A 17,773-nucleotide genomic window follows, 5' to 3' on the forward strand; every position below is an offset into this window, starting at 1 on the left:
TCTTGATATCCTAAAAAAGAGTGAGGATTCCTGTCCTAGAAACAGCTAGGGACCATGCCACTCTGAAAGTACCAGCAGTGATACATACACACACCGCAGAGCCGAGGCATCCATACACCCCACCCGTCAGCATAAACCCTCTGCCAGACTGGATTGGAGGAGGAATAGCAACTGTCCTCCCCAGCAGTCCCTCCCAGTAGCTGGGAAACCTCCCTGAAGCTGAGAAACCACTGGAGACCCAGCAGCTGAGCTCCCTGACAGAACCCTGGAATTATATATTCAGCAGTGGGTAGCTGGATCAGTCCCCCAGTGCTGGCACAGGTAGTTGGTTATCTTTTATCTGGACCTTGTAGCCAAGCCTGATATACTGCCTCGTTCAAAGCTGCTGTATCTTCTCTGTGGCTGCCTCTGGCATGCGAAGCATCTGTAGTTGCCTCCTTGTAGCTATAATGTAAATATGGCTGTGCGTACTGTACACTTTGAACCAAGCCTGTTTATCAAGCCTCTGTGGTCTGCTTGTCTCCCTCACCACGTATTCAGGTCATAAACAACTTGGACCTCCAGTGCTATTCTTGGAGTCAAGAGCACCTTAGAAATAGGATGAGCTAATTGTTTAGGGCAAGAAAACCCCAATTTTGGTAAAGACAAAGTTAGGTACTCAGGGTTGCCCTCTCTGCTGAAGATGTATGATTTTCTTTTATTGACAAAGAAGTTCAAACATATCTAAGGAAATAAATGTGGGACAGCTCACAGTGCAACATCAAATGGCAAAATCTCCCATGGAGGGCAAAGCACACTGCTAAGCAGAACAGCACATAAGTTAATTCTAACTTTGAGAAGTCTGTATTTATCGGGTTCTAGGCAAGTTCAAGGATAAAAGTTGTGCCATACTGGTTTAAATACCCTGAATGTTTTCATCACCATAATTAAAACTACATTTACATTTAAAATTGGCTTGGTACTGCCAATGTATCTTTTATCATCAAAATCAAAAGTTTGGTTAAAGCTTTTGGTCCATTGAGACAGAGCAAATATTTCAACAGATGGAAAATGTTAAAAGTCAAGAATTCTGGCATTTGAAGATTCATATATAATTACCCTCCTCTAAAAACAAAACATCATGAAGAAAGCCAAAGAAACAAGCTATCTCATAGGAAACCAACAACACAACACAAAATACAAAAATTACAATTCCTCTCCAATCTGTACAACAAAATTTACTGAGCTACTTGAACTTTTTAAACCACCCCAGATAATAGAGATAATTTCTTCTTGAAGTTATGGGAACACTATTTTCCTAAGTATGAAAAATACTCATCAGCATCTTAATGTACTCATCACAGACACATGGCTTTTCAGGGCAGAACACACAAAATTTTCATGTCACATTGACAACCAAGCGGCTGAAGTAATTCATAATACAGTCTGATTTGAAGGAGCAGAAAGAAAAGCTCAACCTCTGTTTCAATTCAGTTTGAGAAAGGAGAATTCAAATAAAGATTTCATGATAATTTGGAAAATTTGTGTATTCATAGAAGCCTGTTTCCACGATTCCCTTTGGGCAGCAGTGTGTAGTGTTAGTCGCTCAGTCGTGCCTGACTCTTCGCACCCCCACAGACTATAGCCCACCAGGCTCCTCCGTCCATGGGGCTTCTCTGGTGGCTCAGACGGCAAAGAATCTGCCTGCAGTGCAGGAGACCCAGGTTCTATGCCTGGGCCGGGGAGATCCCCTGGAGAAGGGAATGGCAACCTACTCCAGTATTCTTGCCTGGAGAATTCCGTGATTCCCTTTATCTTGTCTAAACCGTACCCTGTGAACTAACAACTGCTATTCCTATTATATGCCACCAAGTCAGCCTACCTTCATCACCTTCATATACGGAAACAAAAACCCCACAGATTTATATTTTAACTCTAAGGTCATATTGTGGGAAAGACAGACTGTTTATAGAGAAATAGCAAGAAGATATTTTATAATCCTATCTATGTAGAGTGCATTTAATAAACAATGCTCCCTAGGGCTTCCCTAGTGGATCAGTGGTAAAGAATCCACCTGCCAATGCAGAAGATAATGGGTTCGAGCCCTGATCTGGGAAGACCTGACATTTCAAGAAGCCACTAAGCCCGTGGGCTACAACTATTGAGCCTGTGCGCTAGAGCCTGGGAACCATAACTACTGAGCTCTCACACTGCAACTACTGAAGCCCGCATGCCCTAGAGCCCTGCTCTGCAAGAAGAGAAGCCACCGCAATGAGAAGCCCGCACACTGCAACTAGAGAGTAGCTCTCATCGGCCACAACTAGAGAAAAGCCTCGGAGAAGGCAATGGCACCCCGCTCCAGTACTCTTGCCTGGAAAATCCCATGGATGGAGGAGCCTGGTAGGCTGCAGTCCATGGGATCGCGAAGAGTCAGACACAACTGAGCGACTTCACTTTCACTTTTCACTTTCATGCACTGGAGAAGGAAATGGCAACCCACTCCAGTGTTCTTGCCTGGAGAATCCCAGGGACGGGGGAGCCTGGTGGGCTGCCGTCTATGGGGTCGCACAGAGTCAGACACGACTGAAGCGACTTAGCAGCAGCAGCAGAGAAAAGCCTGTGCAGCAATGAGACCCAGCAGAGCATAAATAAATAAATACTGTTTAAAAAAAAAAGCTCCCAGGAGAAAGGCAGCACTAAGGGCCAAGGAGAGTGTGTTTTGAGTGGGGACAGTCAGAACAAATGTCAGGAAAAAAAGGCTTGTACAGTAGTCCTCCTGGAAGTTTCCCTAGAGTAGGCCCTGACTACACAACCAGAAGTCTAAAGTAAGAAGAAAAAAAACACTCTGCCAACCATGAGACTGACTTTCTTCCCCAAAGAGGGGAGTACTGGAGCATTGCTAACATCTTCCCCATCGAAGGGACGCTTTTTTGGACTAACGATTTTTAAGAACACTGGATTTTAAATTAAGCTACAAGAAGCACTAGAGTTGTACATCAGCTTGTTCTCAATCACAGCAACTAGTTTCATACAAAGGTCCTACAGCAGGAGTGTGAAAAATGCTGACAGAGAATAATACCATTGCCTCCCTAGGGATGTCAAGAGAATCCAAGGACATAAACGTGTGAAATGCTTAGCACAGAGGTTTGCAGGCTATCAAAGCTCAGCAGCGGTTGACTAGAACAATGATGCCGACAATTCGAATCTGCTGCAGAGGTAATTTAAAGAAAATGAAGCACGGATGTTCGTATGATTCCCTGTGTAGAAATTTTACACTTAACATCTCAAAAGCTTTTAAAAGATGATCACCTTCAGTAGTTGCTTGTACGACAGAGCTTTAAAACTGGATGTACAGAGGGCAATGCCACAAAAAGGCTTACCTCTTCTTCTTGGTGATAATGAGCACATCATTGAAAAGAAAGAAGTAGACTTGCTGTTTGGACGTCCTTTTTGAGAAAAGCACTGTGTCTTCCACGTAGGCTGTCAACTCACCTCTTTTTACCAACCACCGGGAAGAGGAGACTAGAGGAAAAGGCTGCAAAGAGAGAAACACTCAGTACCCAAAGCTAAAGTTAAGTCTTTTTAGGATTACTGAAAGTAAAGTATAAAACTTACATTCAAACAAACGATATGCCATTGTTTTATAATAGTTCATATAATAGGTACATAATGGTAAAAACAGAGAACACATTCTTCAAGAGAAAACCAAAAGGAACAACTTATTTTCCAATATAAAAAAAACTATTAATACCAACTTGTTTATATAAAAACTAAACCTCAGTCAGAAAATGTTACTGGGTCAACCAAAAATTGTTACCCTTCCATTAACTCTCAACTTTTTGAAAAAGACGACTGATAAGAAGTCACTTAAAACTGAAAAACCTCAGAATGAAATCTATGGGTATCAACTGCAGCCATTTCAAATACCACAAATCAGAATCTAAATATACCAAAAAATATTGATAACTGTACTTAAGAGACAAATATAAAATAAGAGATAAATATAAAGGTCTGCATTCAATTCATGAATTAAAAAGACTTTATTCAAAAGGAAAGAAAAAAAACATCCCGGCAAATGTATGTTATGTCTATTGATTATCTACTTAGCTATATTCTGGAGAACACCTATTCTTAAAAGTTTATGGTAGTTTCCCTCATGGAAGTTAGTCCCTGAAAGCATCATGCCACTTTCTGGTTGTGAAAATGGACTTCTTCCAGAATAATCCATCTTCATCTCATAGAAAAGGCTATATTCAAGGAATTACATATTGCCTTTTCTTTATTCAGTTTACAGTTTCCAACTGGAAAACTCTCAAAACCTCAGAATAATCCTTACCCTTGAGAGTAACTTTTTTTTTTTAATTACCAGAAATGCTTACTGCCAAAAATCTGATTTAAAACACGACATCCGTAAAATAAGCAAAAGTTCTTGGACACACAAAAGATAACTCTAGTAAGTGTGGTACAACCAAATGTCATCCATTTCAGAGAATAATGATTAAAAATAGCTAAAGGAAATTGAGGATATAAGGGAGGAAATTTGAAGGCTAAGAAAGGATTTCATTTTTGTTTTTTTAATTTATAAAGGACGTTTCTTAGAAGCCTGCTCACCAATACATACTTTTTTGTTTGGCCAAAAAGTTCATTCAGTTTTTAAAAATAAAAGACACATTTTTCATTTTCATCAAGAGCTTTACAGAACAGAATATTCACCATTTTGTTCCACTATCATCTGTCATTTTTCAGGCAACTTCATAATTTCATCTTCCCAAAACTTTTAATTTTTTTAGGCAAAGAACTGTTTCAAGTGCCTAGAATTGAAATTTTTTTCCATTAAGAGAATGTTGTAAACAATGAAATAGATGGAAATTCAAAGGTGCAATGTTTGGCGAATATGGCAGATGAATCAACCTCCCAGCCAAGTTCTAACAGTTTTTGCCTGGTCATCAAAGGAACAGGTGGTCTTGCATTATCCTGATGAAAGATTATGAGCTTTCTGTTGACTAACTCTGGGCACTTTGTGTCGAGTGAAGGTTTCAGTTGGTCCAACTGGGAGCAGTACTTGTTGGAATCAATCCTTTGGTTTTCTGGAAGGAGTGCATCAGAGAGGTGAGCCAATCCAATCCCATCATACACACAACATCACCTTCTTTGAATGAAGACCAGCCTTCGGAGAGTTGGTGGTGGTTCATTTGTCCAGTGATCTCTTCCATTTATGTGCAGTATTCACTTTTCATCGCCATCACAAAAATGGGGCATTTTCATTATATTTAAGTAGAGAATTGCATGGGGAAAGACGGTCAAAAAGTTTTTTTTTTCATTTTAACTTATGTGGAACCCAAACATTAAAGCAATTAATATAATCAAGCTGGTGTAAATGATTTTCAATGCTTGACTTGGATATTTTGTGTATGTCAGCTATCCCCCATGTGGTATAACATTGAGTGTTCTCAATTATGTCTTGATTTGGTCTCTATCAATTTCAACTGGTCTACCATCCAGCAAGAAACTTCACAAACCACATCTGATATATTCAATCGGTCACAGCACCTTCTCCATATACTGCACCAATCTTTTTTTATTTTTGCATTTTAGTCGCACTTTTACCTTTCTTGAAATAATAAGGCATAATATGCAGAAAATGTTGCTTTTTCTTCCATCTTCAATATTAAAATGGCTACACAAAAATTCAATTTTGATAAGTTTTTTTTTTCCTAAATGCACACCGATGTGACAGCTGTCACAGTACAATCTAACAAAGTTGTTTTGAATTAAGTTAAAGACAACTAAGCATTATTACAGCTATCTTGTGGAAAAAGCAAACATTTTGGCCAATGCATATTTTCCTGAAGATTTAACAAAGGATGATGAAAGATTATGGCTGATCTTAAAATTTCAAAAGTGTCTAATAAAAGAGTTCATATAATTGTCAGCCTCCAAAGTCAAATCAGTCTATGGCTGAGACTTAAAAGGTGACAGAGAGGTTACTTCAATAATTTAGGAGGATCCCCACCAGCAAACATGAGAGGTCACAAATAATCAGAGTCAGGTTAGGTCCTGCCACAGGACTATAATTACAAGATAACACTGCAATCGTGCCATAGACTGTACAGGATGAACCAATGAGAGTATTATATACGTGCCACCCTATGCCTATTCTTAGTTTAGAGGACAAGGGGAGAAAAGTTTTTTAAACTCTTATTCTTGAAATAGATTGAGTTTTTGTTTTGTCTTATTTTTTAGATTTTTATGGACGCCTCATAATCCACTTGGCAAAAATAAATTTCTAATGTATATCTAAAATTGACAGTGGCTTTCTCCAAAGAAGACATAGAGATGGCCAACAAGCACATGGAAAGATGCTCAACATCACTAATTATTAGAGAAATGCAAATCAAAACTACAAGAAGGACTTCCCTGGTGGTACAGTGGAGAGGAATCCATCTGCCAACGCAGGGGACACAGGTTCAATCCCTGCTCTGGGAAGAGTCCACATGCTGGGGAACAGCTGAGCCCATGCACAACTACTGAGCCTGTGCTCTAGAGCTTGCGAGCTACGACTACTGAGCTCACGTGTTCCACCTCCTGAGCTTGTGTGCACAACTACTAAAGCCCACACTTCTAGAGCCTGTGATCTGCAACAAGAGAAGCCACCGAAATGAGAAGCCCATGCATGGCAACGAAGAGTGGCTCCCACACACTGCAACTACAGAAAGCTCACACATGGCAATGAAGACCCAGAGCAGTCAAAAAGAAAGGAAGAAAGAAAAAACTACAATGAGGTATTACCTCACACTGCTCAGAATGGCCATCATCAAAATTTATACAAACAATAAATGCTGGAAAGGGTGTACAGGAAAGAGAATCCTTCTACACTATTGGTGGGAAGGTAGATTGGTGCAGCCACTATGGAGAACAGTATCGAGGTTCCTAAAAAAATAAAAATAGATCTGCCATATGAACCAGTAATCCCATTTTTAGGCATATACCTTGAAGAAACCATAATTTGAAAGGATGCATGCACCCTGATGTTCACTGCAGCATTACTGACGATGCAACCTAAATGTCCATTGACCAAAGAATGGATAAAGAATATGCGGTACATATATACAATGGAATATTACTCAGCCAAAAATAGGAATGAAATAGTGCCATTTGTAGAAACGTGGATGAACCTAGAGACTGTCATACAGGGTGAAATAAGTCAGAAAGAGAAAAACAAATACTGTATAATATCGCTTATATGTGGAATCTAGAATACTGGTAGAGATCAACTTATTTGCAAAGCAGGAATAGAAACAGACATAGAGAACAAACTTACAGTTACCAAGGATTGAAGGAAGAGTGGGATGAACTGGGAGACTGAAGTTGACATATATACACTACTATGCATAAAATAGCTAACTAATGCGAGTCTACTGCACAGCACAGGGAACTGTATTCAACATTCAATAACAGGAAGAGGACATTATAACAGAAGTGCATGTGTTTTTTTTAGCAAGTACTCATCATCTTCTAAGAAAAATCATGGGTCATGTTTCTGCATTTAAAATGCTACAGTCAGGATGTCATAGCGAAATAGTTTACACTGATCTGCAAGTCAGGACATCTAGACCCTAGTCCTGATTCTGCCACCATAAGTCAGACGATCCTATTAGTGATTAATTATTCTCTGGACTGTATTTTCCTCATTTATAAAAGGGTGTATCAGTGACCCTCAAACCATATGACACAGTAGAGAGTTATCTGCATAAAGCCGTCATCACTCTAATTCCACCACACAAATAAGGAACCTGTTCACTATGAAAAAATATGACCAGTCACTTTAAGCTGCTTAATTAAATTCAAGAGGCATCAAAAGAAATAAAATCACAACCGTGAGCACTCCCATCCATTGAGGATTCAACTGTGAGCAACAAAGGACTTGACAACAGCCTAGCCTGGCCATTGTCATTTCCTTCTTTGTTTATCCTGTCATTTGCCCCTGAGCAGTAAGAGACAAGCAGCAACACGCAGCACATAGGCAAAAAAAAAAAAGAATTATGTAAGAAAAACAAATGTGAAAAGAATAATCCACTAATAATCCTTTTTGCCAACTGGGAAAGGAGCCCCCTTATTTGATTGAGGAGAAATTCCCTAGTCCAGCTCATGGGATACCACTATTTTGCAGGACACTTTGGCTCAGGCAGTAAAGAATCTGCCTACAATGCAGGAGACTCAGGTTCAGTCCCTGGGTTGGGAAGATCCCCTGGAGAAGGGAATGGCCACCCATTCCAGTATTCTTGCCTGGAAAATTCCATGGACAGAGTGGCCTGCTGGGTTACAGTCCATACAGTCCATGGAATTAAGAGCTGGACAGGACTGAGCAACCAACATGTTCACTTTTGTTTTTTTGGAGAATAGGAAAGAAATCTCCTTTCCAGTCTAAAAATTCTATCATTTTGCTATGTTTCCTCAAGTTTGATCTCTTCTGAGGAGGAAAAAAAAAATTCTAGAGGAGCCTGGTAGGCTGCAGTCCATGAGGTTGCTAAGAGTCGGACATGACTGAGCGACTTCACTTTCACTTTTCACTTTCATGCATTGGAGAAGGAAATGGGCAACCCACCCCAGTGTTCTTGCCTGAAGAATCCCAGGGACAGGGGAGCCTGGTGGGCTGCCGTCTCTGGGGTCGCACAGAGTCGGACACGACTGAAGTGATTTAGCAGCAGCAGCAGCAGCAGTTAGATAATACCTAACTCAGTGGTTTAGAGAAAGGTCATTTTATCTGGGATAAGCAAGAGCAGAATTACCCACAACAAAGTATCTGCTGCTCTGCCTGCCAGCCTCTGTGTAATCAATTTATGGCCCTGCTTTAACAAGCAAATTCCTCCACACTTTGTTACTCTCCACTATCTCCCTATTCACTGAAGATTTCAACAAAAGCAGTAATAAATCTGTTTATGAAGAAGTACGAGAGAGTACCTTAATTTTAAATTCCAGCTGGGAGTTAATTGTGTACATCATTTCTGTCCTTTCCATCTTCCGGGCTCCTTCATTGCAGAGTCGCACCAACTGGAAACAGAGAAAAATCAGGGAGGGTTAAGAGGTGAAGGAGAGAAACCTCACTTTCAAATGCAGATCTTGCAGGAAATAATTAGCACTTTGGAAAACTCCAGACAGTTCAAGAATTCACAGCTTCACAGTCGAGACCCTGTACCCAGTGGGAAGTGGTGTCACTAGGGTGTGCAGACAGAGAAAAAATGTCCTGAGGATTTTCAGGGACAGACGGCCTCGTGTTATGTGTGTTACCATATGGCACGCTTCACATACATGAGGCAGGTTCATCGCGAGGTCCAATCTGTCCGTTCTGCCCCTGCTCCTCGCCTTCACCCATGGGAACCCCACCAACCTCAGGGCAAGCTGCACCTCTCTCTCTCCCCTCTTCAAATCAGAGCAGCTGAGGGCAGAATACCGGACTTCAAAGGCAAATTCTCAGCTGAATGCTACGCTCAAAACATGTGACGGGTAAGCTGGATGCTGGAAGAGAACAGCCTTCCATTGGAACCTAATAGTGATTTTTCAAGCTGAGGGGAATGAAGTTTAATCAGCACTACTGAGTTATCTACAAATAGACGGACTAATAGTCCTTGGATGAGTAGCTGTGACACTGTGATTTATAATAAAACAGATATTTTGTCTTTTATCCACGGTTTCTGGCACATGGCTCCTAAAACCCCTTGTAATGTCCTATATAAGAGCATTGGGGGCTTCTTTGGCTATAATTTAGTATTGTTACCAGTTCCTGAAATAGCTCCAGGACATAAAAGTGAAGTGGGTATCTTCTGTTATTCATAACAAGCCCCTTTCAACCTTGTCTGAATTTATATTAATGAGGCGACTTTTGGAAAGCCCCTAAAGATGGGGTTGGTTGCCAGGGGAACCATTCAAATAATTAGAGAAAAGACTGGAACTTTCAGGCCTACCATCTGACCTCCAGGGAGGGAAGAGGGGCTAGATATGACTTGATCACTACTGAGCAGTGGTTTAATAAATCATGCCCATGTCTGGCTCTGTGTGGCCATAAAAACCGCTGAATTTCGGAATGGGAGAATTTCCGGGTTGGTAAGAAGATGGCCACCTCAAACTCTGAGGATAGGACATCCGGAGCTTGGGGCCCTTCTGGACCTCACGCTATCTCTTCCTCTGGCTGTTCACTCATATTCTTTAGCATCCTTTGTAACAAACCGCTAGTCTAGGAAGTAAACTGTTTTCCTGAGTTCTATGAGCCCCTCGAGCAAATTAATCAAACCTAAGCGGGGGGTGGGTAGTGATCTATAGCAGATCTGATCTCTAGCCAGTGGGTCAGAAGCATAGGTAACAACCTGGACTTGTGAAGAGTGACTAGGGTGAAGTCTGGGGTGTGGCCTGGGGGGCCGCGTCCTAATCCTGTGGGACGGGCTGTCTCCAGGGGGAGTGGAAACTGGAATGGATGGAATAAACCGTGTGGGCTTCCCAGGTGGCACTAGTGGTAAAGAACCTGCCTGCCAATGCAGGAGACATAAGCGACTCGCACTGGGTCCTTGAGTCGAGGAGATCCCCTGGAGGAGGGCACAGCAACCCACTCCAGTACTCTTGCCTGGAGAATCCATGGACAGAGGAGCCTGGCGGGCCACACAGTCCATGGGGCCACACAGAGCCAGACACGACTGAAGTGATTCAGCACGCACATATGCACAAGCCGCCCCGCTGGCAGGGCAGAGTTGCCCAGTGTGGGGAAAGCCTGCACACATTAGGTGACTGCAGTGTCAGAAGTGGAGCGTTCTGTGAGTAGAATATTGAGCACAGAGGATCCACCCACGCGTTTCTCCTTTATATGTACCTAATATATAATTATTAGTTTGCTGACCTAAACCAAAAGAAATTTTGTATTGTTAATTTCTCATTAACTGAAAAATCCGTAAAACATGCCCATAGCAAGGATCATTGGCCATAAAGACAGTGTGATAGTTAAAAACAGAAGCTAGAAATTCTGATTAGATTTACTTTAATATTGGTGCTTTATTAAATAGCTCCCACTATAAAAAGAAATGTTAACACATAAGTAAACAAAACAGGCTATAAACGGCTCTGACCTAATCCTACTTCATGGAGGTAACTGGAAACAAGATGGGTTACCCACTTGTTTGGGAAAACTCTTTTTTTTCCCATGATTATATGAACATATAAGTACATACATATAATGTGTAAAAATGACTTTATTTTTGTAAATGGATTGCCCAATGCTTGTCTGTGACTTAATTTTTTCACTTGATAACATTTCTCCTTATAACATTCACTGAAAAACAAGTTTATTTTGTACTTGATATGTGTCAGGTGCTAGGGTTGCAACATTTAAGATATACAATCCCTATTGTGATAAAAGAAGGGCAGACACAATAATCAGAGACTGAAATCTTAAGGGAAAAACTGGGGGGCAGGGGTCCAGGGAGGAGGAAGGTGGGGAGAGAGTCGGGGGCCTCTCCTTAGAGTCCCCCTGAGCTGCACCGAAGGAACAAAGGTGCATGTAGCACAGTCAGCGGACAGCACTGGTCCAGGCAGAGTGAACATCAGAAGCAGATCGCTGTGCGCCTGAGAAAGTAAGATCCTGACGCAGGAAAATGGCACAGGAGGACACTGCAGGACCAGCCAGGGTCAACACATGCAGGTTCTTTCGGCACGTGGGCTGTTTTCTAAGTGCAAAGAGAAGCCACCAGCAGGCTTTCAGCAAAGCAGTGACAGGAGGCAATATAGGCTGTGAGCACACGTGCTTTCACAGCGCACCTATTCCTTCCCCAACTGATGGGCGCTTGGACAATTTCCAGTCACTTAACAGATATTCTGGGCTTAAAGGGTATGCCTATCTTCAGTTCCAGCATATCTTTAGGTCCCAGTGGTATGAAGAGTTTACTGATGCAGGGACTGATGGTCCACCTGATCAAAGCTAGGAGCCGAGGGACTTCCCTGGTGGTCCAAAGAATCTGCCTTCCAATACAGGGGACACAGGTCCGATCCCTGGTCGGGCAACTAAGACCCTACATGCCTTGGGGCAACTAGAGTGCCCGCTCACAGTAACTACTGAGCCTGCACACGACTAGAGATGCGCATGTGCTGCAACGAGGAAAGCCTGCACACCTCAACAAAGACCCAGCACAGCCAAAACAAGAAAACTCAGAAAGCTCAGAGCCGAAAACATGCTGGCTGCGCTCAGGGGCAACCTGCAGTTAAAATATGCTAAAAGGATTCAGACAGATAAATAGCTGAGCTGCTTGGGACATTTTAAAGATTTATTTTATTTGTAGTACCCAAATCTGTGCTCCCAGACTTCCAACGTGGTCTGTTCCCCAAGCTCTACCTCCAGCAACCCAGATGGTATCTCTTCTCAGATGTACCACTGCTGTCTGAAACTCAAAATGGGAATGCCCAAACCTGAGCACCACCTTCATCTCTCTCTGTCCCAGCCCGATGTTCTCTAGGTCAGTGACTGACCCCAGCACAATCCATTTCCCCAAGTCAAAAAGCTAGGCCCTCAACACTCAGGCGCCTCCCTCTCCTTTGCCCTCTATTCAAACAGTTCATAGTATCTCCTTAATGCTGTAACCTCCAGAAAAACATGTTTAGTCTTTACAAGTTCAAATCTGATCATCAAACTCCTCAGCTTGAAATCTTTAAAAGGCTCTTTGGAATTTCCAGAATTAAAATCTCACCAAGACCAGGATCTGGCACCTACTTACCCGATCTTCTTTCTTGGGCCTCAGTGCTACTGAATTTCTGACCAAAAGCCCTCCCTCTCCCATGTCCTTCACATTTTTGAAGTGTTTCCCTCCACCTGAATGCCCTTCACCCTACTCTGTCCAACTGACTCCTCCTTATCTAGATGTATACCACTCTGTTTGTCTTTCAGATCTCATTTTGGGTATTACTTTTCTTAAAAGACTGGAGAACAGACTGAAATGTCCATATCTGTTAGTTAAGTGCCTGGCCCAGTGCCTAAGACACAAGGAGTACTCAGCAAATAGCAAATGTTAATGAGTAAACTTTAAGGATTCTTAAGGAGATGGGAATACCAGATTACCTTACCTGCCTCCTGAAAAACCTGTATGCAGGTCAGGAAGCAACAGTTAGAACTGGACATGGAACAAAAGGCTGGTTCCAAATCAGGAAACCAGTATGTCAAGGCTATATATTCTCACCCTGCTTATTTAACCTCTATGCAGAGTTCATCATGCAAAATGCCAGGCTGGATGAAGTACAAGCTGGCATCAAGATTGCCAGGAAAAATATCAATAGCCTCAAATATGCAGATGACACCACTCTTATGGCAGAGTGTGAAGAAGAACTAAAGAGCCTCTTGATGAAAGTGAAAGAGGAGAGTGAAAAAGCTGGCTTGAAACCCAACATTCAAAAAACTAAGATTATGGAATCCAGTCCCATCACTTTATGGCAAATAGATGGGGAAAAAGTGAAAACAGCGACAGACTTTACTTTCTTGGGCTCCAAAATCACTGCCATGGTGACTGCAGCCATAAAATGAAAAGACACTTGCTCCTTGGAAGAAAAGCTATGACAAACCTAGACAGCGTATTAAAAGCAGAAACATCACTTTGCTGACAAAGGTGTGTCTAGTCAAAGCTATACTTTTTCCAGTATCATGTACAGATATGAGAGTTGGACCATAAAGAAGGCTGAGCGCCAAAGAATTGATGCTTTTGAACTGCGATGCTGGAGAAGATTCTTGAGAGTCCCTTGGACTCCAAGGAGATCAAACAGTCAATCCTAAAGGAAATCAGTCCTGAATATTCATGGGAAGGACTGATGCTAAAGGTGAAGCTCCAATACTTTGGCCACCTGATGCAAAGAGCTGACTCATTGGAAAAGCCCCTGATGCTGGGAAAGATTGGTGGCAGGAGGACAAGGGGCAACAGAGGATGAGATGGTTGGATGGCATCATCAACTCAATGGACATGACTTTGAGCAAACTCTTGGAGATAGTGAAGGACAGGAAGTCTGGTCTGCTGCAGTACACAGGCTTGCCAACAGTAGGACACAACTGAACAACAATGCATAAACTGCTTTCAGAGATCATTTACAAGTACTTTAAAAAGGGGGGGGACATATAGACCAATGGAACAAGATAGATAGCCCAGAGATAAACCTTTGAGAGGCAAGAATATAAAATGGGGAAAAGACAGTCTCTTCAATAAGTGGTGCTGGGGAAACTGGACAGCTACGTGCAAAAGAATGAAATCAGAACACTTCCTAACCCTATACACAAAGAGAAACTCAAAATAAATTAAGACCTAAATATAAGACCAGAAACTAAAACTTCTAGAGAAAAACATAGGCAGAACAATGTATAACATAAAACACAGCAAGATCCTCTATTACCCATCTCTTAGAATACCGGAAATAGAAACAAAAGTAAACAAGTGGAACCTAATTAAGCTTAAAAGCTTTTGCACAGCAAAGAAAACTACAAACAAGGTGAAAAGACAACCCTTAGAATGGGAGAAAATACTAGCAAATGAAATAACTGACAAAGGATTGATTTCCAAAACATATAAGCAGCTCCTACAACTGAATATCAGAAAAACTCAATCAAAAAGTGGGCAGAAGACCTAAACAGACATTTCTCCAAAGAAGACTTACAAATGTCTCACAAACATATGAAAAGATGCTCAATATCAAATGCAAATCAAAACTACAATGAGGTATCACCTCACACCAGTCAAAATGGCCATCATCAAAAAGTCTACAAACAATAAATGCTGGAGAGGGTGTGGAGAAAAGGGAACCATTTTGCAATGTTGGTGGGAATGTAAATTGATACAGCCACTATGGAAGATAGTATGGAGTAGAACGACCATATGATCCAGCAGTCCCACTATTGGGCATATACCCTGAGGAAACCAAAACTGAAAAAGGCACCTGTACCCTAATGTTCACTGCAGCACTATTTATATAATAGCTAAGACATGGTAGCCACCTAGATAGCCAACATCAGATGAATGGATAAAGAATTTGGTGCATGTATACAATAAAATATTACTTAGCCATAAAAAATGAACCCATTTGAGTCAGTTCTAATGAGGTGGAAGAACCTACAGCCTATTATACAGAGTGAAATAAGTCAGAAAAACAAATATCGTATAGTACTCATATATATGGAATCTAGAAAGACAGTACTGATGAACCTATTTATGGGGCAACAGTGGAGATACAGACAGAGAACAGACTTATGGACACGGGTTAGGAGGAGGAAGGTGAGGGTAGGACAAATGGAGAGAGTACAGAGGCATATACCCTATTGTGCATAAAATAGGTAACCAATGGGAACTTGCTGCATGACTCAAGGAACTCAAACCAGGGCTTTTAACAACCTAGAGGAGTGAGAAAGGATGGGAGGTGGGAGGGAATTTAAAGAGGGAGGGGACACATGTATACCTACGGCTGACGCATGTTGATGTATGGCAGAAGCCAACACAATATTGTGAAGCAATTTTCATTCAATTAAAAACAAATAAGTTTGGGGAAAAAAAGGTTGGGGGACAAACTCATTGGAAAAGACCCTGATGCTGGGAAAGACTGAAGGCAAAAGGAGAAGGGAATAGCAGAGGATGAGGTGATTACATAGCATCACCAACTCAATGGACATTAATTTGAGCAACCTCCAGGAGATAATGGAGGACAGAGGAGCCTGGCATGATACAGTCCATGGGGTCGAAAAGAGTTGAACATGACTCAGTGACTGAACAACAACAATTGGCTATTGGCTTCTGCACTGGGTAATGCAACTCTACAAGTGTTTTCAGGATCATTTGAGCAAGAAATTGCACCGCTGCTCTTGTGCTGGGAAGTCGCCAGCCCTGAGAAGAGCACAGCTCTAGAATTTCTCATTAGAAAATGGTCTCAGACTTGCTCATGTACCTATGTAGTGTATTCTCTTGATCAACGTTCCTCTTCCTCAAAGTACAAGGATAAATGTTAATTTTATACTCTTCAGGTGGGAAATGTTGGCAAACTAATAATGAAAAATTTTCCAAAAGGCAAAAAAAAAAAGGAGGGGCAGGACAATTCCTTTATCCCATTTCAAAATAAAAGGGAAAGTGGAAAATAAATTCATCTTTATTTCCTAAATTTCCAAATGTCAAGTTCATCAGCCACCACTTCTGAAGGCATATTAAAAACAAAAACGTTCCCCAAGCATCTCAAGCAATGGTATCCTCAGTGGACTCTGTTTAGTGACTATTTTAAGGGACAAGCACTAATTTGGATATGTGTGCTCTCATATTTTCCATAAAATCAGCCTCTGCATATTGAAACTGTGCCTTCCTTCAACATCTATCAAAGCTTTATTAAATTTAGTTCACTAAATTTTTTGCTTTAGGAAAAACTTATGTGGGGAAAAAACCTCAATCTCTCTAATGAAGTATAAATAAAAACAAAACATTTTCAATTTGTCAAATTCACAAAGATGAATATTAGATGTTGGGGAGTGTGGAGAAAGATAAGATACTTAGAAATACTTCCGGTTGTCATGGACACAGGGACAATTTTTCTTACAGGTACTTTCAGTTCAGTTCAGTCGCTCAGTCGTGTCCGACTCTTTGCGATATCCGCACGTCCAAGGTAAGAGAAATCCAAGTAAGATGGTAGGTGTTGCAAGAGGGCATCAGAGGGCAGACACACTGAAACCATACTCACAGAAAACTAGTCAATCTAATCACACTAGGACCACAGCCTTGTCTAACTCAATGAAACCAAGCCTGCAGGGCAACCCAAGATGGGCGGGTCATGGTGGAGAAGTCTGACAGAGTGTGGTCCACTGGAGAAGGGAATGGCAAGCCACTTCAGTATTCTTGCCTTGAGAACCCCATGAACAGTATGAACAGTATGAACAGTACAGGTACTTGGGGGCCCTCAAAACATACCAAGCTTTCTCCCCCAATAAACCCACTTCTGGAAACTTTACAACAGAAATCATCGGAGGAGCACAGTCATTTATGCAAGGCCATGCAGCACTATTTAGAACAGTAAACGAAATGGGCACCGCATGAATCCATGTTTAAATGTACATTTACATTCACTGGAAGCACACACCATAAAATGACAACAGTCATTACCTTCAACAAGATTACTAATACATTTTGTTTTCTCTTATTTCAAACTTTCAACTTTTCTGTAATGGGCACTTACTACTTCTAAAAATGTACCTTTGTAAACTTTACATACATTCTTTCAGAGCAATACTTAAAGAGTGAAAAAAAGAAAAAAAACAACAACCGTTAATTCCTCCCTGCCACACTCCTGTCTCTTCACCATCAGCAACCACAGTTGAAAGTTTGAGTGTGATTCTAAATACTATTTCTGACACACAAATGTATATAAATGCATTTTATTATCTAAATGTCATTATGCTATTTGTTCTGTTCTGCAACTTCATGTTCTTCACTTAAAAATACAGCTTAGAGACCTTTTCATGTTAACCGATATCTACCTCCTTGTAAACAGCTGAAGCAGTAAGTTACAGGAAAAGATTCAAGAGGACTTGGCTCTTCTGCCACTAGCAGAAGAGCTCAGAACTTATTACTATCTCCAAATAGAAGTAGAATTTTTATGAGGTGTGAGTTAAAGCAGTTATTCTCTTTCTGTGGGAGAGTAAATAGAAGACAACAGCAGGGGAGATTTCACTGGCATCAGAAACCATCTCTTGACCACCATTCCTTAGACACAGACAGCTCTGCACCAGCTGAACTATCATGCTCCCAGGAAATTTCCC

At 41.4% G+C, this 17,773-nt stretch overlaps 1 protein-coding gene across 3 annotated transcripts in view; it reads right to left on the reverse strand.

The window, feature by feature from the left end:
* Positions 1–17,773, reverse strand: part of ARHGEF26 (Rho guanine nucleotide exchange factor 26) — a 142,193-nt gene that overhangs the window by 36,454 nt on the left and 87,966 nt on the right. For all 3 annotated transcript variants that reach the window (XR_001918121.1, XM_018048732.1, XM_005675418.3), the window contains 2 exons: positions 8,941–9,030; positions 3,360–3,514 (listed from right to left, as the gene is read on the reverse strand). Coding sequence is in view for 2 of the 3 variants with exons in the window: in XM_018048732.1 (XP_017904221.1) it covers positions 3,360–3,514; positions 8,941–9,030 (245 nt within the window). In the remaining variant the exon portion in view is untranslated. The remainder of the gene's footprint in view (positions 1–3,359; positions 3,515–8,940; positions 9,031–17,773) is intronic.

Source organism: Capra hircus, chromosome 1, assembly GCF_001704415.2.
Source record: "Capra hircus breed San Clemente chromosome 1, ASM170441v1, whole genome shotgun sequence".
In the NCBI taxonomy this organism is placed as follows: Eukaryota; Metazoa; Chordata; class Mammalia; order Artiodactyla; family Bovidae; genus Capra; species Capra hircus.